Raw genomic sequence first — 24,577 nt, forward strand, 5'->3', positions numbered from 1 at the left:
TCTGGGAATTGGGGAAAATATTTTTAAACAACAACAACAACAACAACAACAACAAAAACCAGTTTAGGCCATTAGGCACAGGACAGCCACCCTGAATTATTTATCAAATAGTAAAGACAGGATAAAAAGTCTAATGTAAATAATCACTAGGAGTCAACACTGACTCAAAATCACAAATAAAAAAAGGAAGGATGACATTTCTTTTGTTTGCAGAATGAAGTTGTTATTTATTTATTTATTTATTTATTTATTTATTTATTTATTTATTTATTCAATTTTTATGCCGCCCTTCTCCTTAGACTCAGGGCGGCTTACAACATGTTAGCAATAGCACTTTTTAACAGAGCCAGCATATTGCCCCCACAATCCGGGTCCTCATTTTACCCACCTCCTCAGGATGGAAGGCTGAGTCAACCTTGAGCCGTTGATGAGATTTGAACCGCTGACCTTCAGATCTACAGTCAGCTTCAGTGGCCTGCAGTACAGCACTCTACCTGCTGCGCCACCCCGGCTCTTGTAATGCCAGAACAATGGTGTCATAATCATTGTTGCTGGGGAAGATTGTAGAATTGAGCCAATTTAGATTACATCCTACTGTCCTTATTATTTACAGCCATCTGTTGGCCTCCCCCCCTTTTTTCATCCTCTTATGAGAAATAAAATGAGAAGATTTTGCTTTCATTTCCACATAACCATGTCCAACTAAATTACGATTTTTAAATGGGTTATCTTAACCATCCAGGATGTGAGCCATAATGCGAAGCTAATGTGCTTCAGCACATTGTAGTTCAACATACAGTATATTGTCCAAGTTCTGTTAATAGTAGTGAATTGTAATTGAGTAAAAAATACTTTCAAAGCATATATATATAAATACATAAACAATAACATAAATAAAAATATTATTTTATATTGTATACAGATGCCCATAAAAATATATGGGCAGCTGTATACAAGAATATAAAATATCAAAGTTGGTATTAGAACAATTATAATGTCAAATTGTAAGTGAAACCTAAAAATATCTTAGCAAAAGGACTGTCTATAATTGTTATCTGAAGAACGTGACATGAATGTGGGAGACACATCAAATTCAAAATCAATTATAGTTCGATCATGTCCATAAATCGATTCTGTTTATAATTTCCATTTGTGATAATATCAGTTTTGATTACCTAGATTTGATTATGTGCTGATGTTGCTACTGGCAAATTGGCACACATCTTAATGCATAGGATTGAGGTTAACATTAACAATTATAAACAACTGAATGTTTAATAGTCTTAATGAAAGCATTAAAAGGGGCAATGAAGGTGTTCTATTTTAATAATTTAGTAAACTTGTATGGTGCCCAGCACTCAAGACTCTGAGAGTCTCACGACAAATTATAATAAAACCAATAAGACATCAAATAATGATAAAAGATGGGAAGTTCAGTTGAAGCAAAGAGTCTCACTTTCTCTCACCAAAGGACTTGGTAAAAAGACAGGTCTTTACAATTGTTCTAAACAGCAACAAAGTAGGGCCATTCAGAACTTGGGGGAGCCCCATACCATATCCAGTCTAATGAGCAAAACAATTTATAAATTATTTGCAAAATAAAGATTCAGATAGGCAGAACCTTGATTCACTCTTGGAGCTTATTATATTAATTATTGGAGAACTGGACAAGCAAGATTCTGTTTTTAATTTCCAGTTGTTTAGATAATTGTAAATTGATACAAGCCTCATGATACTTGTAATACATTTGTTCTTAATTATTTTAGGGGACATTCATGGCCAGTATACAGATTTACTTCGATTATTTGAATATGGAGGATTTCCACCAGAAGCTAACTATCTTTTTCTGGGAGATTATGTGGACAGAGGCAAACAGTCCTTGGAAACAATCTGCTTGTTACTTGCTTATAAAATAAAATATCCTGAGAATTTTTTTCTCTTGAGAGGAAATCATGAGTGCGCTAGTATAAATCGCATCTACGGATTCTATGATGAATGTAAGTTAAATTTTCTGTAAATGATTCTCTTTTATGCAATGATGGAATATTTTGAAATGCTTGATACATTTAGGGTTTTCAAGTTTATGATGCATCCTCTTGCAACAAGAAATAGTTCAGCAATTCATGTTATATAACTTTGAATGGTCATGTTATAGTGTAAATATTCTTCCAATTTCATTAGGTAAACGAAGATTTAATATCAAACTCTGGAAGACATTTACAGACTGCTTTAATTGTCTGCCTATTGCAGCAATAGTAGATGAAAAGATTTTCTGCTGCCACGGAGGTAAGGAAAAACTCATTTTTATATTGATGAAATTATTTCTTTGTTGAAAGTTCAATTAAAAATATACAGAAATGTTTGATTTCTTTTCAAACAAAATGTGAACTATATGATCTCCCTATCCCCTAGAACAGTGTTTCCCAAAGTGTGGTACGCGTACCCCAAGGGTACGGAAAGAGTTTGGTGGGGATTACACATTCAGAATTTTTTTTGAAATACATCTTACCTTTTCCAACTTCATATTTATGTGAAGTTGCTTTTTCAGCATTTGTAGACATGAAGTTGAAAAAAAGGAACAGACTATTGAACTGCATCTCAGATTAAAATTAACAACCAGGGAACCAATTTATGACGATCTGTCATCTCAGCACAAACAATTTCATCCTTCTCATTGATCCAAATAAATGTTATTTATAATATAACTTTTATTTATATTTTATTATGAATAATTTTATTTTTCATTTATTATTATTTTGTGTATCTACCAAAAAAAGAAAAAATATTTTGATTGTTATTAAACTACATCCTTTTTTAAAATGAGGGGTACTAAGCGTTATGGAAATTATAGAAGGGGTACACATATATCAAAAGTTTGGGAAACACTGCCCTAGAATATTAACATTTTCCAAGAACCTGTCCAAGAATATGTAATAAATCAGAAATTCAGCTCCCTAAGGAGGGAACATAAAGCTTGCAAACAAGGCATGGCAGTTTAATTCATTTTCTCAGTTGTGAAGAAAGATAGGTTATAAATTTGAAGGACCAAATAGAAATGTTGAAATGTATGCTTGCAGTCTTAATTTTTGCTGTATCATTTACTATTTCGTCTTTTATTATCCTTTGCAAATATTGTAAGTAGGACTTGTGAGGCAAAAGGGTATGCATGTTGGCTTTGTTTCAGAGAGCACCAAAGTCAGTTGAGATGAGCTAGAAATCCTAGGACAACATAACTTTGAGCTGAAATTTAAATTATCTAGTCCCATCTCAATAACTATACTATTTTGGTGATATTGCCAGTTTCATTGAATGCTTCTGTAATTCAAGAAGGAGCATTTGCTAGGCCAGAACAAATCTGGTATGCTGAGATAACATTTTTGTTCCAGCTTTTTGACTCCTTGAAGAATACAGATAGAGTGCCTAAAATGTTTCTGGAAGAGGAGGTAGACCTTAGACTATGAACCTCCAGAAAGAACCATCTACATTTCTCATGGGGTGGTAAGCATATTTCTTTGAGCCATTCACAGTAGAAGTCTGAATTTTAAGCACTTGGCTCAGAGGGAAATGAATCTCAAGAAATAGATCATAACCTAATATTCTAAATTAAAACAAGTGTGTTTCAAATAAGCTTATCCTTAAAATAGCTTGATCAGAATTCCAGCTTCTGATACACAAGTTGCTTGATGTGAATTTGTCTCATCTTATTTTGTAAGCCGCCCTGAGTCCGGTGGAGAAGGACAGCCTAAAAATCCAAATAAATAAATAAAAATAAATTTGTTCTACACATCTAGACTTTTCTATCTGAAGAAAAGTTTGAACATGTACTCAGAAAGATAAAAACTAACTTTAAGATTCCACAGAGTTAAATGAAAATATCAGATTGATCTCTAGACTGAACTATTTTCTCAGGTTATTAATGGATTCTATCTGATCTAGAATATGTATTTATGTAAGCACAGAATTGAATATAGTGGTCTTATTTCATGAGTGGAATGCAGGCAGATCAAAGTCTTCATCTTGTACATCCTGTCCTTCAGACCTGTGCTATATAATTAAGAAATTCCGTAGAACTAGGTCCATGCATATTTGCTTTGTACATGAGGAAGTCTATTAGAATAACGTTAGATTTAGTTTTCTGTACAAAACTTTGTTATGACCTTTAATATGGTTTACTTGTGGTTGTTTTGTTTTTCCCCCCACTCAATTGTGAAATAGATAATAATTGTATTTCCAGTTTTGTTAATTTGTCATAAAAGTCTAGTTGTTACCTTCACTAAAATATATGTATTGCTTTAATAAATCTTAGAGTTTGAATTGACAGGCTTCATTTCTAAAAACCATGTAATTCTTTGAAAGCTTTTCAGAAACAACACTCACTGAGTTTGATTTGGGTGTAGTTTGTTAATTCCTTGTGCAAATTCTTCCTATATCATAGTACAGTGATCCCTCGAGTTTCGCGATCTCGATGTTCGCTAAACGCTATATCGCGAGTTTTCAACCCGGAAGTAAACAACACCATCTGCGCATGCGTGGCCTTTTTTTCTATGGCCACGCATGCGTAGATGGTGGAGTTTCCCCACCGGGCTGAGCGGCTTCCCCTGGGTCTTCCCCCTCTTGCCCCGGTAAGTGGCGCGAGCAAAGGCGTGGGCGCGCGCGCGGGGCCCGCTTCCCAGCTGGGAAGCAACAACACCAACCAGGTGGGTGGGGGAAGCCCCGGCGGCGCGCGCGCGAGGCCTGCTTCCCAGCTGGGAAGCAACAACACTAACCGGGTGGGTGGGGGAAGCCCCTGCGGCGCGCGCGCGAGGCCCGCTTCCCAGCTGGGAAGCAACAACACTAACCGGGTGGGTGGGGGAAGCCCCTGCGGCGCGCGCGCGAGGCCCGCTTCCCAGCTGGGAAGCAACAACACCAACCGGGTGGGTGGGGGAAGCCCCGGCGGCGCGCGCGCGAGGCCCGCTTCCCAGCTGGGAAGCAACAACACTAACCGGGTGGGTGGGGGAAGCCCCGGCGGCGCGCGCGCGAGGCCCGCTTCCCAGCTGGGAAGCAACAACACCAACTGGGTGGGTGGGGGAAGCCCCGGCGGCGCGCGCGCGAGGCCCGCTTCCCAGCTGGGAAGCAACAACACTAACCGGGTGGGTGGGGGAAGCCCCGGCGGCGCGCGCGCGGATAAGCGGCAGCAGCGAGGCGGCGGGGAAACCCCAATCTTCGGCTCCTCGCTGCTGCGGTAGAAGTAAAAACACCATCTGCGCATGCGCAGATGGTGTTTTTACTTCCGCACCGCTACTTCGCGAAAAATCGATCATCGCGAGGGGTCCTGGAACGGAACCCTCGCGATGATCGAGGGACCACTGTATTTGCTAATTTCCTAGTCTAGTAAATTTTATTGTACTATAAGTGTATGTTACCTGGGACTGTGCTGGTTATCTTAAAAAGGGTTAAGATTGCCTTTGACAATTGGAAAGCAGTGTTTTGTATCCTAAATACTATTAAGGGTGATTTAAAAATAGTGATGGTTTTAAAAAGTAGAAGTCATATAATCCATTACTACATTTCCCTTTATAAGTATATTTGTAGGCATGCTAGATTCCTGTAGTGTTTCAACTTTTTCTTTATTGACTCTTTTTCTTAATCACTTTGATTACGGGAAATTGTATGTTTTCTGGATAACATTATTTATTTATTTTGTATATCATACCTTTATTATTTTTACAAATAACTCAAGGCAGCAAACATATTCACCTATTTGTCCGCCTATTTTTCTCACAATAATAATCCTGTGAAGTGATTTGGACTGAGAGAGCAATTGGCCCAAGGTCAACTATCTGCCTTTGATGGCTAAGGTGGGACAAGAACTCAAGTTTCCCTGTTTCTATCCCAGTGCCGTGTGGGACTTTAAAAAAAAAAGTTTTAGAGTTGCTGACATTTTTTAAGGAAAATATAACTCCGATCAAACGTATTTATTTGAATTGTTTTATGGAGGAAACAGCCTAAAATCTAAGTACATTCAGAATAAATTCTTAGATTTTCTGTGCTCAGCATTTTTCCAACCTAGAAAATAGTTACTTTGTGGAGATGACTACAATTTTTAAAAAAATGTGGCATAAAAGTTTCAGTGTGTTGCAGGTATGCAGATCTGTTTCAAGACATGCAAAACATACCAAAATATCAGAAAAACGTAAAATGTGTAGTCTAACCCTATGCTTGCTTACTACACTGCTCAAAAAAATAAAGGGAACACTTAAGGGGATGGACAAAAAATGGAAACACTTGACTTTTTTGGCATCATAATGTTTGAACGTGTTCAAATCAATCAAAACTTGACATATTTTAATGTTTGTTTTTTTAATTCTGTTATTTGATGTCTTTTTAAACTATTTTTTTATAGAAATTTAAGGAAATTGGTTATAACCTTCTAGAAATGACAGACCTCTTAGACTTTCAAAGAGGTCAAATTGTTGGTGCTCGAATGGCAGGCGCTAGTGTAACAAAGTGTCCGAATGTTTGGCGTTTCAAGAGGTAATGTCTCAAAAATAATGACTGCTTTTGAAAGAGAAGGGAAAATGTCCTCAGCCAAGCACGAGGACTGGTTGAAAGTCGAAGTTGTCTGAGAGAGACCGTCGGACTCTAAAGCGAATTGTTAGAGCGAATCGCAAGACCACAGCTCCTAAAATCACTGCAGAGCTCAATAGACACGGAGAGAACCCAGTTTCCACAAAAGGGAGCTTCACAAATCTGGATTCCACGGAAGAGCTGAAATTGGAAAACCTCTTCTCTCAAAGACAAATGTTTCAAAGCGTTTAGAGTGGTGTAGAAACCACCAGAAATGGTCCCTCGAGCAGTGGCAAAATGTAATTCTCCGTACTGAAGGAGTGGGTCCAGCAGTCACGTGGGGTTGCTCCTGTCCAATCCGATGGGACTGAGCCTAGTATTAAAAAAGCCTGCTGGATCCGCCCCTTCCCCAGAATTCGCTCAGTCCCGCTATCCAGCGGTCGTGTGAACGCTCGTTCCTTTCAAAACACCTTCCCTTCGATCTTTCTCTTCTAAAAACAGTAAGATTATTCTATTATTAAAGCTTGCCGGTAGTGGATTCTACTCAGCCCTACCGGGCTTCGAGTTTGGGGGAGAAGTGAGCGGCACAGCCATTCGCGGTTTATTTTCCCTCCGTGGTGTTGTTGCGGCCGGCCTGGAATTTAACCTTATTCCTCTCGGCCTGGAGGTCCTGCCGGGGCAAGCCACTGTTTACATAACGATTTAAGGGCTATTTACCTCCTGCGGTGTGGGACTTGATTGTCTCCCGGACTTAGTTCCCTCCGATTGCAAATTAAACGGAGCGGGTTTTTTTGGCGCGAAGGCCCTCGCGCCCAGTAACTTCGCACTTTCGGTTTTGCCCTTCTTGGTCAGCCATCAGTGCTTCCAGTCCGCCGCTTGACCCTGGAGTAGCTGTGAGTCCCTCAGGTCTATTCTCCACGGAAGTGGCCTCCAACCAGTGTGCCTTGGTTTACTTAAGTTAAGTTTTGTGAGGCCTGCCACGCTGCATTTAGGGACACGAACTCTTGGTATTGTCCGGATTGCCCCTAAGTCGCAGCCGCTCCTGGGCCTAGGAGCAGGGTCACCTCTCCTCTTGGGAAGCTCATTAAATTCTCTCCCCCCCCCCTAAATTTCTTGGCTCAAGCCTCATCTTCTGTAATTTGTTCAGACTATGGCTTCTTTTCCCAAGAGAGGCACTACTAAAGGTCCCAGAGAGGTTAGGCCTACTGGTGATGAATCTACTAATATGCCCCAGGCCTCTTCCTCCTCTTCTTCAGGGGCCCATTCCTTGGCTAAGTCCACCAGGGCTGAGAAGAGAAGGGACCTAGCCCTACAAAAAATACATGATAAATCAGCCAAACGTTTAAAGGTGCAGGCCCAAGTGCATATGAATCTTAAGGCAAGAGTATCCACGGGGCTAGCCGCGCAAGAAAAGCAGGCTACACCTTCCACAGACCCTCCGGAGGAAAATCTTCCTTATTTCATGGAAGAACAGGAAGACAATGAGGTAATTTCTATGCCCAAATTGTTTAAGGACGCCTTGCTCAAACAGTGGGACCACCCAACCTCTGGCTTCACTCCCACTTCCAAGGACAAGAAGCTTTACAAGCTCTCTCCCTCCTATGAGGAACTCCTAGCATGTCCCAGGCCAGATGATCTGGTGAAGACTCTTCACTCGGCTGCGGCCATGCCTGGCGAAGCAGAGGAGGTCCTCCGTCCAGAAGACAAGCGTCTTGAGCAAATGCTCAAAAGAGGTTTCTTCGCTGACTCATGGACCATTAAAAGTGCTGCAGCAGCATCCTTCTTTTCCAGAGCCATGCTCTTGTGGCTTCGTCAGCTCCAACAACATCTACCTCCAGATGATCTACGAGGCCAACAAGATTTCACCAAATCTTCGCAGCTGCCCAATATGTAGCGGATGCTACTCTCCAATCTTCCAGATTTGCAGCCAGGTCAGTAGCGGCCTCCACAACGGCCAGAAGACTTCTACGGCTCCGCCCTTGGCAGGCGGGAGTAAGGCAGAAGTGGCAGTTAGCCATGGGTCCTCTGAAACGCAATCTCCTCTTTGGAGACCTTCTGGACCCTCTCCCCACAGAGACCACGGACAAGAAAAAGGTCTTAGGACCTACCACCAAGAAGGCCTCTAAACCGCAGTCCTTTCGGCGCACAGGGCGTCAACAGGATCAAGGGTTCGCCTTTCAAAAGAATCCAGGTCAGTATTCCCCTCGATTTCGATCCCAATCTAGAAACTCCAGGGGCAGAGGTTCCCGCTACCAGAGGGGATCCTCCTCTACCAGAGCCTCCAAAAAATCCAGATGTTGAGTCTCCCTCTTTTCCCATAGGCGGTCGCCTGGCCTGTTTCTCCTTCGCCTGGCACCGTTCTTGTAAGGACCCCTGGGTCATTGATACGGTGGAAAGGGGTCTCCGTTTAGAGTTCATTTCTCCTCCTAACCGTTTTATTTCTTGTCCTTCTCCCAGCTCCTCTACATCTCGTATCCGAATGGAGGAGGCTATTTCTCATTTGTTAGCTATTAAAGCTATCCAGCCGGTCCCCTCTCTCCAGAGAGGCTTGGGCTTTTACTCCATCCTCTTCATGGTCCCTAAGACCTCTGGAGGTTGGAGAGCCATTTTAGATCTAAAAAAATTGAACCAATTCATAAAATATAGGAAATTCAAAATGCATTCCTTATCCTCCATCTTGGCCGCCCTGCATCCGGGGGATTTTATGGTCTCCCTGGACCTTACGGAAGCCTGCCTCCATACCCCCATTGCCAAAGGCCATAGAAAATTTCTGCGTTTTGCCTTTCAAGGCAGGCATTTTCAGTATAGGGTAATGCCATTTGGGCTCTCCTCAGCTCCCAGAGTCTTCACTAAGCTCTTGGGATCCCTGGCGGCTCATATCCGGGCCTCGCCCATTCATATTTTATGTTATTTAGATGACATTTTAATTCATGGGAATTCAAAAAATGGAGTGGCTGCAGATCTCTCCTCCACCATGTCGGTTCTACAGAACCATGGTTTCTCTATAAATTTCAAAAAGAGCCACCTTAAGCCATCTACTTCCATTCTACATCTGGGAACGGTCATTAATTCTGAGATATCCCAGGTTTTCCTCTCTCTTGAGAGAAAACGCAGCATGTTGGATCTCATCGCTCGTATCCTATCCCTGCAATCTGCCTCCATCGTCACCCTATCCTCCCTACTGGGAAAGATGGTGTCTTGTATTGGCATTGTCCGCTGGTCCCGTCTTCACGCCAGGGAACTACAGTGGCTTCTGTTACCATTCCAGAGATCGGGCCATAGCAACTCGACTCGTCGCATCGCCATTCCACCGACAGTTCGCAGATCCCTCAAGTGGTGGACTTCTCCAGCCCTAGACAAGGGATCTCCCTTCCGGTGCCCAGACCAGTTTGTTGTCACCACAGATGCCAGCTTCTCGGGCTGGGGAGCCCATGCCCAGGGTCTTCTAGCCCAGGGCACGTGGTCACCGGAGGAGGCTTCCAGGCCCATCAATTGGCTAGAATTAAGAGCCGTGTCTCTAGCTCTAAAGCAATTCAAACCTCACATCTCCAACCAGAATGTTCTGATTCTTACCGACAACATAGCCACCAAAAGCCACATTTGCAGACAGGGAGGCACAAGATCCAAGGCCCTCATGAGGGAGGCCCTAAAGTTAGGCCTTTGGGCGGAGAAACATCTCCAGTCGCTCCTAGCCGATCACATCTCGGGGAGCCTCAACGTCCAAGCGGACTGGCTATCGCGAGCAACCATAGATCCAGGAGAGTGGAATCTCCATCAAGCACTGTTCCACCGAATCTGCCTCAGGTTCGGCCATCCAGTGCTGGATCTGTTTGCGACCGAAGCCAACGCCCAGCTCCCTCGCTTCATCTCCAGGTTTCCATCCCCGGGAGCAGAGGCAATCAATGCTCTCAGGATCCCTTGGCCTCCAGGTCTTCTGTATGCCTTCCCTCCAATTCCAATTCTGCCAGACGTGGTTCACAAGATCATCCTAGAGAGGGCTCAAGTAATTCTGATCGCCCCTCACTGGCCTCACAGGCCCTGGTTCGCGGACCTCCAACAGCTGTCCGTCCAGGACCCCTGGCGACTCCCCGTTTCGGAGGATATGTTGCGGCAGGGGGCCTCCTTCCACCCGGATCCGGAGTGGTTCCACCTCACCGCCTGGCTATTATCCGGAGAGATCTAGACCTGCGAGGGTACGACCCAGACACAGTGGAAATCATCCTGAAGTCTAGAAGAGGGTCTACCAACCGGATATACGACCATACTTGGTCCAAATTCCATCAGTGGTGCTCGCAGGAGGGCTTATCTCCCTTGTGTCTTCCCATTCACAGGATAATCTCCTTCCTCATGAAAGGTTTCCACCAAGGCCTCTCTACCAGCACCATCCGTCGCCACCTGGCAGCCATCTCTTCTGTCTTGGCAGGGCCTCGCAGGCAGCCCCTCCGCTCCTTTCCGGAAATCCAAGAATGTCTCAGAGGAGTGGCCAACCTCAGACCTGCTAAGATCCACAGATATCCTTCCTGGGACTTGCCACGGGTTCTCCATTCCCTTACTCAGGCACCCTACGAACCCCTGAAATCTGCATCCCTCAGGTATCTATCCTTTAAGGTAGCATTCCTGGTGGCGATTACATCCGCCCGACGCATATCTGAGTTGGCAGCCCTCTCTATCAGGCAGGACCTCTGTCAGTTCCATCAGGACAAGGTGGTTCTGCGACTGGACCCCACCTTTCTACCCAAGGTCAGTTCCATGTTCCACAGATCCCAGGATATTGTCTTACCTTCCTTCTGTCTCCAACGGGAGCACCCCCTGGCAATTAGATGGCACACTGTGGATCTTACTAGAGCGCTAAAAATTTATATTCAACGCACAGGACCCATTCGGAGGTCTGAAGCACTCTTCGTGGCCTATCATCCCAGATCCATGGGATCCAAAGTGTCCTCATCAGTAATAGGCCATTGGATCAGAGGGACCATCTCTAAGGCCTATGAGACAGCCTCCCTCTCCATTCCAAGGAATATTACAGCGCACTCCACCAGAAGTGCTGCCACATCTGCCGCTTGGGCGACTCAAGCCCCGTTGGAGGAAGTCTGCAAAGCAGCCACTTGGGCCTCGCCAAATTCCTTCATAAGGCACTACAAAATCGATTCTTACGCCTCAGCGGACGCTGCCTTCGGCAGAAGGGTACTCCAATCCGTTATATCTCACGATAGCAATCTAATCCCACCCTAGGGACCTATCTATTGGGTATGTCCCACGTGACTGCTGGACCCACTCCTTCAGTACGGAGAATAGGCGTTGATTGCTTACTTGAACGCCTCTTCTCGTACGGTGAGTGGGTACAGCAGTCACTTCCCTCCCTTCTGTGTGGTCTTCTATGACTTCTATTCCTACCTTTCTTCTAACATATGAGAGTTGAACATTATGGAGCTTCACTACTGAGCCTAGTCTACGGATTCGCGAATTCTGGGGAAGGGGCGGATCCAGCAGGCTTTTTTAATACTAGGCTCAGTCCCATCGGATTGGACAGGAGCAACCCCACGTGACTGCTGTACCCACTCACCATATGAGAAGAGGCGTTCAGGTAAGCAATCAACCCCTATTTTCTCTGATGAATCATCGTTTACCATTTTTCCAACCTACGGACGTGTTTACATTTGGAGACAGCCAAAAGAATCATTTCATCCAGACAGCCTTCTCCCAACCATCAAACATGGCGGGGGTTCAGTCATGATCTCGGGTGCTATTTCTTGGAAATCCGCTGGGCCAATGATTTCCCTTCATGGAAGAATTAACAGCCATCACTATTTAGGAATTTTGGCCAACCAAATTCATCCTATGGTTCAAGAACTGTTTCCAGAGGGGGATGCCATCTTTCAAGATGACAATGCACCAATCAATAGAGCAAGGATTGTTAAAGAATGGCATGAGGAACATTCTAATGAAGTTCAGCATCTCATCTGGCCAACACAATCACCAGACCTCAATATTATTGAGCATTTATAGTCGATTTTAGAGATTCAAGTAAGTCGATTTCCACCACCATCGTCTCTAAAAGAACTGGAGGGTGCTTTAACTGAAGAATGGACTAAAATTCCTTTGGAAACAATGCACAATTTGAATCAATACCTCGGAGAATTGAGGCTGTATTTGCCACAAAAGGTGGACCAATACCATATTAAAAGATATTTTGATGGTTTTTCAAGGTGTTTCCATTTCTTTGTCCACCCTCTTGACTCCAAATAAATCAAACTTCTGTGAAATCAAACTGCCCACTTAGGAAGCAACACTGATTGACAATCAATTTCACATGCTGTTGTGCACATTCAACTTTGTACAGAACAAAGTATTCAATGAGAATATTTCATTCATTCAGATTTAGGATGTGTTATTTGAGTGTTCCCTTAATTTTTTTTTTGAGCAGTATATTTGTACTCCCTGCCTTGGATTTCTTGTTTTTCTGTACTGTTTTAAAATGATGCTGCTACAGCTGCATACCAAACCAAAACCATCAAAGGCAACCTTTTACTTACTAGTGAAGTTTGAATTGTGCCAATAACTCGTGTCTAGTCACAGCAGTTCCTTGCAGCAGTCTTTTCTGAGATCCAGAGTGCTGCCTGTAGCTCAATTCTGTTTCCTGAGGATCACCTCACATAATGTAAGCAGATGGTAGCAGAAAATAACCTGGCTGCTGTACAGTGGCACAGGAAGAAAAATTAAGATAGATTCTGCTCCCATTACACAGAACATTTAACCGTACTGTTAAAAAAAGGCTGCGGTTGTTAAAAGTGTTTGCCAAAAACACAGTTCTTAAAATGCCTGTGCTTTGGTTTTGAGCATGGAATATACATTTTAAATATATTAATATATTTTAAAATGGTGAATGGTTTTATATATGCTTATCAAAAGTAATAATCAAATTCCTACTCTTATGCCAGTTCACTGAAATACAACTATTATCTATTAAGAGTTTTGTCTTATATTTATATGTAAAGTATTGGATATGGGTCAGTTAAGAATTCCTTTCCTGTTGTTCAGACATGTAAAAAAATTATAGTGGTGCTCTATTTAAAAGTATAACATCAGTGTTACTAACACTAATTACAAAAGGGACTACAAAAATCCTTAAGGCTGATTAATTTGACTGTGTTCAACTGAAAAATATAGAGAATAAATGCTATTGATCATTTTTTTACAGTAAACTTAAAATCTCCTGTTGTTACAGGATTGTCACCAGATCTGCAGTCAATGGAACAGATCCGAAGAATTATGAGACCCACAGATGTTCCTGACACAGGTGAAACTTTTTTAAGGATAAAGAATATCCTCCTGCAACTGCAGTTTTAGTAGCATACTCTCAAAAAACTTTTGAGTCTGGTCCTGAAACTAAAATATTTAGAAATTAACATACATCCCCTTGAATTTCATGGGAGGGGGACTAAAAAAATGTTATTAGAGTTAAAGCTTTAACTTCTGTAAAGTTAATTATAGAAAATGCACTGTAGACATTTTCTAATTATTGATGCTGTGGCTTGACAATGGGAATTTGGTCCCACTGGGTTTAGTGAGTACTAATTATTACTTAGTCCCACTCTATATATTAAATTGCTTTTTAGATTTTAAAAGTTGAGGTAGGCTATTTGTATATGAAATCTAGCCAAACATATTGTTTATCAATTTGGGCTCTAAGGGTTGTTTGTGTCCAAACTAGGTTATTAAATTGTATTACTTTTTACAAAGTGATTTTACAATGCTTAGTGATTGTAGCCTTAGAAATTAAATATATATGTTTATGTTACATATATATAAATAAATTTAAATGCAATAGCAAGAGCAATAATCAAATGTTGCATGACACTTAGAATATTGACAAAATTTCCATCTGTCAATTGCAAACGTTGCTGATCCACACATACATGGCAATACATTACAAAAGGGATGTCAGACTCAATTTCATTGAGGACCGTGTTTGTCTTCAGGGAGCTGGGGTGGGCGTGGCCTGCTCAATGTCACTCATGTCAGTACCTGTGGTATCCTGAGCACTCAGCCAGGAAAAACGGTCTCCCGAGCTCTGTTCTCAGCTGCGATGGTCTCCTGCAACCCTCTGTCAGCAAAAACTGAGCGGGGAAGCGCCCTCACTCCATTTTTGATGGCAGAGGCACCACTGGCCGGTCTTTCACTCTTTCCAGGACCAGATCCGGCCCCAGGGCCTTGAGTTTGATGCCTGCATTAGAACACCGTAGGTTTTTGGGAAGAACTTGATGCAAATGAAAGCCAACACTAACTAAAGTAATGGCAGCTATGAGTTCATATTTTTGCATATATAATAAGGTTGTTTATAAGTCTTAATGTATACTTTCTTCCTTTTTAAGGCTTGCTCTGTGATCTCTTGTGGTCTGATCCTGACAAGGATGTACAAGGCTGGGGTGAAAATGACCGTGGAGTTTCCTTTACTTTTGGAGCTGATGTGGTCAGCAAATTCTTGAACAGACATGATTTGGATTTGATTTGTCGAGCTCATCAGGTATGTAAATATGACTGCTAAAATTTAGATTTTATTTTTTATTCCCAGAATTTATGCTTTGGCAAGTTTTTAATTTTTTAAAAATCTTTTGCATTCAGTGTATTCTGGCATGTAGATGAGCCATTGTAAATTGGATTGCAGATGACTTTTACTTTTGTTAATACAAATACCCTGTTACACTCAAATTGTTTCTGTGAAATTATTGTACAGAACCATAGTTATTGTCATACTATATGTTCATGTATGCCTTCATTTTAAAAATCACTATAAAAATGTAGTGCTTTTGTATAGGTAGTCTTGCTTACACATATCTACATACATGCATGCATATTCATTTTCTTTTATTCTTTTCATTGTTTTGATATCTAAACTTTAAAATTAAAAATCCTGGTTTTTAATATGTTTCCAGCTATTTTTAGACAAAATATTTACTCCTTAACAAGTAATCTCAAATTATAGATATATTTACAATTATATTGATGGTGGCTTTCTGTTCTCCTCACTGACAGGTGGTTGAAGATGGCTATGAATTCTTCGCTAAACGACAGCTGGTTACTCTATTTTCTGCTCCTAATTATTGTGGAGAATTTGACAATGCTGGTGGCATGATGAGTGTGGATGAAACTTTAATGTGTTCTTTTCAGGTAGGTGTTTTTGTGTTAAGATATTAACCATAAATCATAAATTTACAAGCATTAGTATGTTCCTGAAACTAAAATAATAGAAATTAATTGGAATCACTTAAGATAATATTTAATTGAATCTTGATTGAAGATTAGAATTTTGGATTGTAAAGGCTAAGCTCTCTGTTGGAAAGCACTAATTATTATGTCCATTATATCAAGCCAAAATAAAAGACCTGAAAGTGTGAATCCAAACTTGAGCTTGATCTGTCAATGGAATCTTTTGATAATGTAGGTAAAATAATACCCTGATTAGTGCAAAGTACAAACGGGATTTTTTTTATTCAGATATTGTCATTTACAAAACTGCTCCCATCTCTTTCTGATACAGCAATAAATGAATGCACTGATTTTTTAAAATTTCAGTTTAGCAGTAACATGGGCGGTTTATAGAAATTGAACGAATGAATGGGTATTTGTAAACCTCCCCATTACGAAATGTTTTACACACACCTACAGTTTTATGCAGTTTTATGTTGTACACCATTCATGTATAAGATAAAAATATACGCTACTTCCATGCTACTCTTGGTGTATTGGAGCATGGATCAAATCAGCCTGATTTATTCCGAACTCCAGATAAATTTCCAAAATGCTCAATGTTTTTTCTACAATCAAAAACATAGTGACAGAAATTGTTTTGTTTTGTTTAACAGGTCGGAAATATTCCTAAATGATAGTTTGTGGATAATGAGAATCCTTTTAAGCAAAACTGAATTCTTGTTTGGTATTTCTTTAATTGTATATGTAATGGACAAGGAAATAACATGTAACAAATTTTGTAACATCTCAGACCTTGTGAATATATCAGCCCAGCTCCTTGTTTCTCCATAGTGGGTGGAGCTAACAATGGGATGACACTGTCCCTTCGGCCAATGAGGACTGAGTCTGTTAAGGTTAGGTTAGGTTTATTGGATTTATATGCCGCCCCTCTCCGCAAACTCGGGGCGGCTCACAACAATAATAAATAACAGTACAGTACATAATACCAAATCCAATGCCCACCCATCTAGTTACAATTTAAAATTAATAATCTCATAAAAACAGTATATATATATATATATAAAAACAAAACAAAACAAAAAAAAAACAGGCACACAATCAATCAATCAACAAAACAACATGGGCAAGGGGGAGGTGTTTTAGTTCCCCCATGCCTGACGGCAAAGGTGGGTCTTAAGGAGTTTACGAAAGGCAGGGAGGGTGGGGGCAATCCTAATCTCAGGGGGGAGCTGGTTCCAGAGGGTCGGGGCCCCCACAGAGAAGGCTCTTCCCCTGGGTCCCGCCAGACGACATTGTTTAGTCGACGGGACCCGGAGAAGGCCAACTCTGTGGGACCTAACCGGTCGCTGGGATTCGTGCGGCAGGAGGCGGTCCCGAAGATATTCTAGTCCGGTGCCATGAAGGGCTTTATAGGTCATAACCAACACTTTGAATTGTGACCGGAAACTGATCGGCAGCCAATGCAGACTGCGGAGTGTTGGAGTGATATGGGCATACTTGAAGAAGCCCATAATTGCTCTCGCAGCTGCATTCTGCACGACCTGAAGTTTCCGAACACTTTTCAAAGGTAGCCCCATGTAGAGAGCGTTACAGTAGTCGAGCCTCGAGGTGATGACGGCATGAGTGACTGTGAGCAATGACTCCCGGTCCAAATAGGGCCGCAACTGGCGCACCAGGCGAACCTGGGCAAACGCCCCCCTCGCCACAGCTGAAAGGTGTTTTTCTAATGTGAGCTGTGGATCGAGGAGGACGCCCAAGTTGCGGACCCTCTCTGAGGGGGTCAATAATTCCCCCCCCAGGGTAATGGACGGACAGATAGAATTGTCCTTGGGAGGCAAAACCCACAGCCACTCCGTCTTGTCTGGGTTGAGTTTGAGTTTGTTGACACCCATCCAGGCCCCAACAGCCTCCAGGCACCGGCACATCACTTCCACTGCTTCGTTGACTGGACATGGGGTGGAGATGTACAACTGGGTATCATCGGCATATTGATGATACCTCACCCCATGCCCTTGGATGATCTCACCCAGCGGTTTCATGTAGATATTAAATAGCAGGGGGGAGAGGACCGACCCCTGAGGCACCCCACAAGGGAGAAACCTCGGGGTCGACCTCTGACCCCCCACTAACACCGACTGCGACCGACCGGAGAGGTAGGAGGAGAACCACTGAAGAACAGTGCCTCCCACTCCCAACCCCTCCAGCCGGCGCAGAAGGATACCATGGTCGATGGTATCGAAAGCTGCTGAGAGGTCAAGGAGCACCAGGACAGAGGACAAGCCCCTGTCCCGGGCCCGCCAGAGATCATCCATCAACGCGACCAAAGCAGTTTCTGTGCTGTAGCCGGGCCTGAATCCAGACTGCTGAGGACCTAGATCAGGGGTCGGGAACCTATGGCTCGCGAGCCAGATATGGCTCTTTTGATGGCCGTATCTGGCTCGCAGACAGGGCTCCTAGCACTGAGCTCCCGCTCGCAGCTGTCCCCTGGCTCCTGCTCGATGCCACGGTTTTCGGCGTTGTCCTGCTGGGCCCCAAAGACGGAAGGCAGGAAGAAGGAGAGCTCCATTCTTCTCGCCTTTTTCCCGCCTTCCGTCTTTGGGGCACAGCAGGACAGCACCGAAAACCGCGGCATCGAGCAGAAGCCGGGGGACAGCTGCGAGCGGGAGCCCCAGGAGGGAAGTACCGGCAGCGCCCCGCCCAGCTGAAGCTTCACTGGCGTCGGCGGCAAATGTCCTTCGTGGCCCGGTGGGAGGGGGGGGGGGGCTGCAGCGGCCGCAGGCAGTCGCAGGGAGATGGCGGCGGCGGCGAGAGGGAGCTCCAGCTGGGCTGGGGGTTCGGGGGGGCCATAAACGCCGCCCGGAGCCAATGGCTTCTTTTGGGCTTACTTGAATTCCTGCTGCTGGTAAGCGCGCGCGGGTGGCCGGGTGGGAAGGGCGAGGCGCGAGGGGGAGGCAAGTGGAGAAGCGGAGAGAGAGAGAAGTGGACCAAAAGAAAGAAAAGGGAAAGAGAGGGAGGGAAAGAGAAATGGAGAGGAAGGAAGGAGGGAGGGGAGGGGAGGGAGGGAGAGAAGGAAGGAAGAGAAAGGAGGGTAGAAAGAGAGGGAGAGAGAAAGGAAGAGGAGAGGTAGAAAGGAAGAGAGAGAAAGAAAGAGGGATAGAAAGAGAGAGAGAGAGTGAGAGATGCTCAGTGAGCCTTTCTTTGAAGTTGCCTTTCTTTCTTTCTTTCTCTCTTTCTCTTTCTCTCTTGCTCTCTCATTCTTTTTTCTTTCTCTTGCTTTCTTTCTTTATCTTTCTTTCTCTCCTTCCTTCCCTCCTTCCATTTCTTTCATTCCCCCTCTCTATTTTTATTTCTCTTTCATTCTTTCTTTCTCTCTTTCTTGCTCTTTTTCTTTCTCTCTTTTACCTTCCCTTCCTCTATTTCTTCTTTTCTTTCTCCTTCCTACCTTCTTCCCTCCCTCCCTTCCTTCAGTCCTTCCTCTCTTACTCTCCCCTTTCATAAGTTTCCTTGCTTCCTTCCTCTGTTCCTGTCCCTTCCCCCTTTCTTTCTTTCTTTCCTTCCTTCCTTCCCTCCCTCCATTTCTTGCTTTCCTTCTCCTTCCTCCCTTGTTTCCTCCCTCATTCCCTTCTTTCACTCCTTCTTCTCTTACTCTCCCCTTTCACACCTTTCCTTGCTTTCTTTGCACCCTTCCTCTGTTCCTGTCCCTTCCCTCTTTCCTTCCTTCCTTCCCACCCTCCGTCCATTCATTCACCCATTCCTCTCTTGATCGCCCCTTTTACCATTCCTTCCTTCCTTCCTTCCGATGTGGGCCTGGGCCAGCAGAGTAGTTTGCTTTTGCACCCCGTCTCGAGCTCCCTTGGTGCCAACCCGGCCCTCCCCACTTCAGAGAGAAGGGGGAGAAAGAGAGAGAGAGAAAGAGAAAGAGAGAGATAAAAAGAGAAAGATAGAGGGAGGGAGAGAAAGAGATAGAAAGAGACAAAGAGAGGGGGAGAGAAAGAGAGAGAGAAAGAAAGAGAGAAAGAAAGGGAGATACGTACGGCTCTCGCGGAATTATATTTCAAAATATGTGGCGTTTACGGCTCTCTTAGCCAAAAAGGTTCCTGACCCCTGACCTAGATAATCGGCTTCATCCAAGGACCGCTGGAGTTGAAGTGCCACCACCTTCTCGACAACCTTCCCCATGAAGGGAAGGTTGGAGACTGGACGGTAGTTATTAAGCACGGCTGGGTCCAGGGAAGGCTTCTTGAGGAGGGGGCGCACAACCGCCTCCTTATAAAGGGGCGGAAAGGACCCCCTCCCCAAGGAGGCGTTGACAATCTCCTGGACTCAGCTCCGTGTCACCCCTCGACTGGCCGAAACCAGCCAAGAGGGACACAGATCCAGTAAACAGGTGGCGGAACTCACAGCTCCAATGGCCTTGTCCACTTCATCAGGTGTCACCAAGTCAAACTCCTCCCAGACAGATGGACAAAGATGTTTAGCCCCAGTCACCTCGACTGACTCATCCTCACAATGACAGCAGTGGGATTACTGTCACTAAGCAGTGTGGCCATGTAACATCACCCATGCTTTATGATCTTACTACTTAGCACTGAAAATTCTATTCCCAATTATTGAATTATCAAAGTGTAGTATTTTGAAGGGATTGGTTATATGTGTTTCTAAGCCCCAGTTTGCAAAATGACTTCTGCATAGTAGAACAAATAATAGTAGCAGATCTGGTAGTGATAATATAGCAAGACATATAATTATACAAGGTGAGAGGAAACAGTCTAAGATTATATAATCCCAATTACAAGCTTATAGACTCAAAATAGTGTGTTTATATCCAGGTTAACTGTCCTCCTTTTTGCTATGGATTTGTGATATTGAGTAAGTTGTTTGTTTTATTTTCTATTCTTTTCAGTTTCCCTACATGAAAATTGATATAGTTAGTTCAGTCATGGCAGCTCTTTTATAATGACACAAAATGCCTTTTTAACATGCAAAATATTTCCCAGCTAATAAAGACTGAACTTTTTTCTCTCTCTTTAAGATTCTGAAACCTTCTGAAAAGAAAGCAAAGTACCAGTATGGTGGACTGAACTCTGGACGTCCAGTCACTCCACCTCGCACAGCTAATCCACCGAAGAAGAGGTGAAGAAAGGAATACAGTAGAAAATCATCAGATCTGTAAAGGACAAAACTCCATATATACAGTATATAATAAGTGTGCACTGTAAAACCATCCAGCCATTTGACAACCTTTATGATGTCACATCTTTAACTTAAAGAGACGGGTAAAGGATCCTTAATATTTTCTAGTTGACAGATGTGCAACACTGTATTGTAATAAGTATACACCAAGTTCCAGTAATCAACATAAAGTAAATCAGATCTAAACAAATTATTTTGGTTGCATACATGTCAGTTTTAAAGTTGACCAACATCCCAATTTAAGCTTAATGTAATAGTTAAATCAGATGAGAGCATGATGTTTCATTTGTGTAATGTGGTCTTACTGTTGCTTGATTGCTTTTATTTCTATTTTGTAGCTAGAATGATGGCAAGGTATCTTAGTAATGTTCCCTGGCTAAAAATGAACTGTGGAAGGGATTTGAATAGCCAGCTGTTGCTGTTCTTTCTCTTCCAGTAATCTTGCTGACTAAGTGTTTGCCCCTCTAATAGGAGTCTGGTGATTAAAGACAAGCCAAGCTCAATCTAGTTCCTACAGTAATGTTCCTTTTCCAAAGAGACTAGAAATCAGTGTTTTTTCATGAAATAAAACTTGTTACTTAGTCTGCCACTTCGTGCACTGCACCATGTTAAACTAACATTATACTCACAACAACACTTCATTCAACTAAGATAGGTCAAAAGTTGTATTTCTTCTTTGTTGGTCCTGGAATATCTTGCATTAGATTTTATTAGCATGAAACATTTCTCAGCATGCTTAGCTTTTTGATGATGCCATACTTGCATTAAAGTGCATTCTGCATATCTCAGAAGACGTGAAGATTCTTCTCTGACAGCTTTGGAAGTGCTATTTCTCCTCCCTTTTCTTTCCTGCCAACACTCCAGGAAGGTTATTTAAATGTATATTGATAAATAAACAGTAGGGTAACTAAAGCTAATGGTGGTTGAACTGTCTAATACAACTACATGATTGTAAGACATATGTCACAAAGAATGATACCTTCTGGATTTTTCATGATCAAAATTCATATTCATGTAGAGAATTCTGCTTTGTAGTGTACGTATAGTAGCAATAATTTCTGTACATGATCAAGAGTTGATGCAGTATTTCTTTTCTTGCTTTCCTTTTTTAAGGATTCATATTAATAAGTGTAAGGTCATGTGTAAAGTTTGTAAGACAAAAATTGAAAGGCAAAGATTTCATTGAATAGGATTACAAACTTTTATTGGACACTGACAAACTTGTAAGATTTAAAGGGTAAGGTTACAGTTTGTACCATTCTGTGTGCAACAATAAATGTAAAACTTTAATTTTGCCTTTGCAAATGTTACACTGAGGATTTGAAACTTGCATTTTATAAATAGCACGTATTATGCAAGTGATTTATGCTAAGTGAAGTTCTTTAAATTTAAGCCTCTTTTCTAATTTCAGTTTGTTTTAAACATTAAATGTAGTTTTTTTCCATTAGTAAAGTTGTTTAATTCATTTGAAGTCTGACTGTTTATTCCAATCCTTTTAAAAATTCATTAGCTCTTAATGGCATGCATTAATTGCTGTGTGGGCAAAAAGTTTGATAACAATGCTAATATAAACATTCAATAAGGGTATTTAAAAACTGTATTATTTTCCTAAAATTACAGAACTCTATAATAAGAATGGTGCAGTGCCAAGTACAAATGTCACTTCCAGAACAATGACTAATTTTCAGTTGCAGTTATCCCGCACAGTGATGAAAGTCTCATTTGACTGCAAACAGGTGAACTTGAGTCATTAGCTAGATGAGAAATTCATGCCAATAATCACAGAAATTAGAGAAATAGAACCAAAGCTTACATATCTGCTGGTCAAAAATGATCCTTTATTTAAGTGTTTTAAAACATTAATTCGTACATCTGAGTTTAACGTTATTTGGGGGGCAGGAGATGCTGTTACATCACCGCTTATCTAAGCATGCAAAACCTTATTGGGAGATGGTAAGTTTTTACTTATCAATATCCTGTAACTGATACATCTCTAATCATTTCTTAATATCAGGTAACAGCATAATTTTAGTATCTGAACAAATAATCACTAAAATCACCACTTTTTCTTACAAACATTTATGAAAGAATAATTTATTGCAACCATTTAAGGGCACAGGTCATATTCAGTCCTTAGAACTGGTCTATGAATATGAAATTGCCCTTGATATATGAGCTCTGGCATGTGATAAATTCAGTTTAAAGATTAGTAATATTTCATTTGCAGTTCCGTTAAAAATATTTTGGTCATGGGTGCATATCCTTTCTGTATAACCAGAAGTTGTAATGTATTAAGCATGATTTTAAATATTATTTTATTGTCTGTCTTCTTATCCCCTCTTTTCATTCATTGCATAAAATAGGAACAGAGTTCCTTTTTCTGCAATCTTTCTGTAAAGCTGGTGTCACTTTCTAGTAGCGTTTTTCCGCAGTTTTATTTCTAAGTAGCTTCTATTTACTGTGTGGAGTTTTCTTTCCTGCCATTGTTCCATCAAGCAATTTGCTTAAAGACAATCTTGTGCAATGTGGATGGGCTGCTAGAAGATTCCAGTATGAAAGTAATTCACAGGATAGTTTTTGAACAAACTGTATAAAATACTTTTTTTCCACATGTGTGAATGGACATTGTTTAAAACCCATCTTGTGGAAGCAAAATATATCCAAGCTGGTTGTGTCCTGCCAACTTGGAGAAATATTGAGTTTTAGGAATAAATACAACTAAACCTCTTGATTCTGTATTCATGTCCTTATTTGCACATTAATGCATTTCAATTGTACACATTGTCTCAAGTTGTATCTGCTGTTAAATCTGTTGCAGACGTGATGTTTTGGAAATGAAGGACATCTCTAAATGCCACTCACTTCGTTAATCTCAAAGGCGAGATAACCGGTATAATCCAGTTAAGTTCTTACTTCACTAGAATGGATTAGGTTAGCTTTCTGTGCAAGATCCCAATATCTACTGAATTTTGGGAAATGTCTAGAACTACATACTAACCAATACCCATATTTCATAGTGGTCAGTATTGTAGATATAAGCTTAGACAATTAAAAAGGCAGAAGAAAAAATGTTTCCATGGAGAGCAGATACTAATACACACAACCAAACATTTAAGAAACATGGAAACACACAAAAGTACAGTCTTTTGGGTGAGCAAAGCAACATGAATTATACAAGTGACCACCCCCCCGCAGATAGAAACTTTATAGAAATATTAAAATATATACACGTTGCAGATTTAAGAAATCTCAAGTTATTTTGTAGATACCCAACTTATGTAAACACAAAAGATTGGGGGAATTTTGTTTGCTATTCTTCTAGTAGTTATAGTCTAATATCTGTTTCTGCAATTAACCAAAAAAAGGAAACAATCCTTGAACATGAGTTCATATTGTTTATATATGAATCAGATTCATTTGTTGCAGAATTTTACTTTTGCACTTGCTCACAGATGTATTAAGAGAATGGACATAAAACTTGTTGGTGGCTTTAATGATTAAGAAGCTGTGAGAGTATGACATTTCCTGCCAGGACTTGAAGACATTGAGTCTCATCTAATCCATGATTCAAATACACTAGGTAGATGAATACCTTTTTTTGTGTGTGCAAGTTTGGTAGAATTCCCAC

The 24,577-nt window shown here is 41.9% G+C and overlaps 1 protein-coding gene across 1 annotated transcript in view; it reads left to right on the forward strand.

Moving 5' to 3' along the window:
• PPP1CB (protein phosphatase 1 catalytic subunit beta) overlaps nt 1-23,680 on the forward strand; it is a 39,584-nt gene extending 15,904 nt beyond the window's left edge. Inside the window, exons 3-8 of the mRNA XM_070734294.1 lie at nt 1,767-1,997; nt 2,182-2,286; nt 13,772-13,843; nt 14,919-15,070; nt 15,580-15,714; nt 20,789-23,680. Of these exons, the coding sequence (XP_070590395.1) occupies nt 1,767-1,997; nt 2,182-2,286; nt 13,772-13,843; nt 14,919-15,070; nt 15,580-15,714; nt 20,789-20,893 (800 nt within the window). The 3' untranslated portion in view covers nt 20,894-23,680. The remainder of the gene's footprint in view (nt 1-1,766; nt 1,998-2,181; nt 2,287-13,771; nt 13,844-14,918; nt 15,071-15,579; nt 15,715-20,788) is intronic.
• The last annotated feature ends 897 nt before the right edge of the window (nt 23,681-24,577 follow it).

Source organism: Erythrolamprus reginae, chromosome 1, assembly GCF_031021105.1.
Source record: "Erythrolamprus reginae isolate rEryReg1 chromosome 1, rEryReg1.hap1, whole genome shotgun sequence".
Taxonomy (NCBI): domain Eukaryota; kingdom Metazoa; phylum Chordata; class Lepidosauria; order Squamata; family Dipsadidae; genus Erythrolamprus; species Erythrolamprus reginae.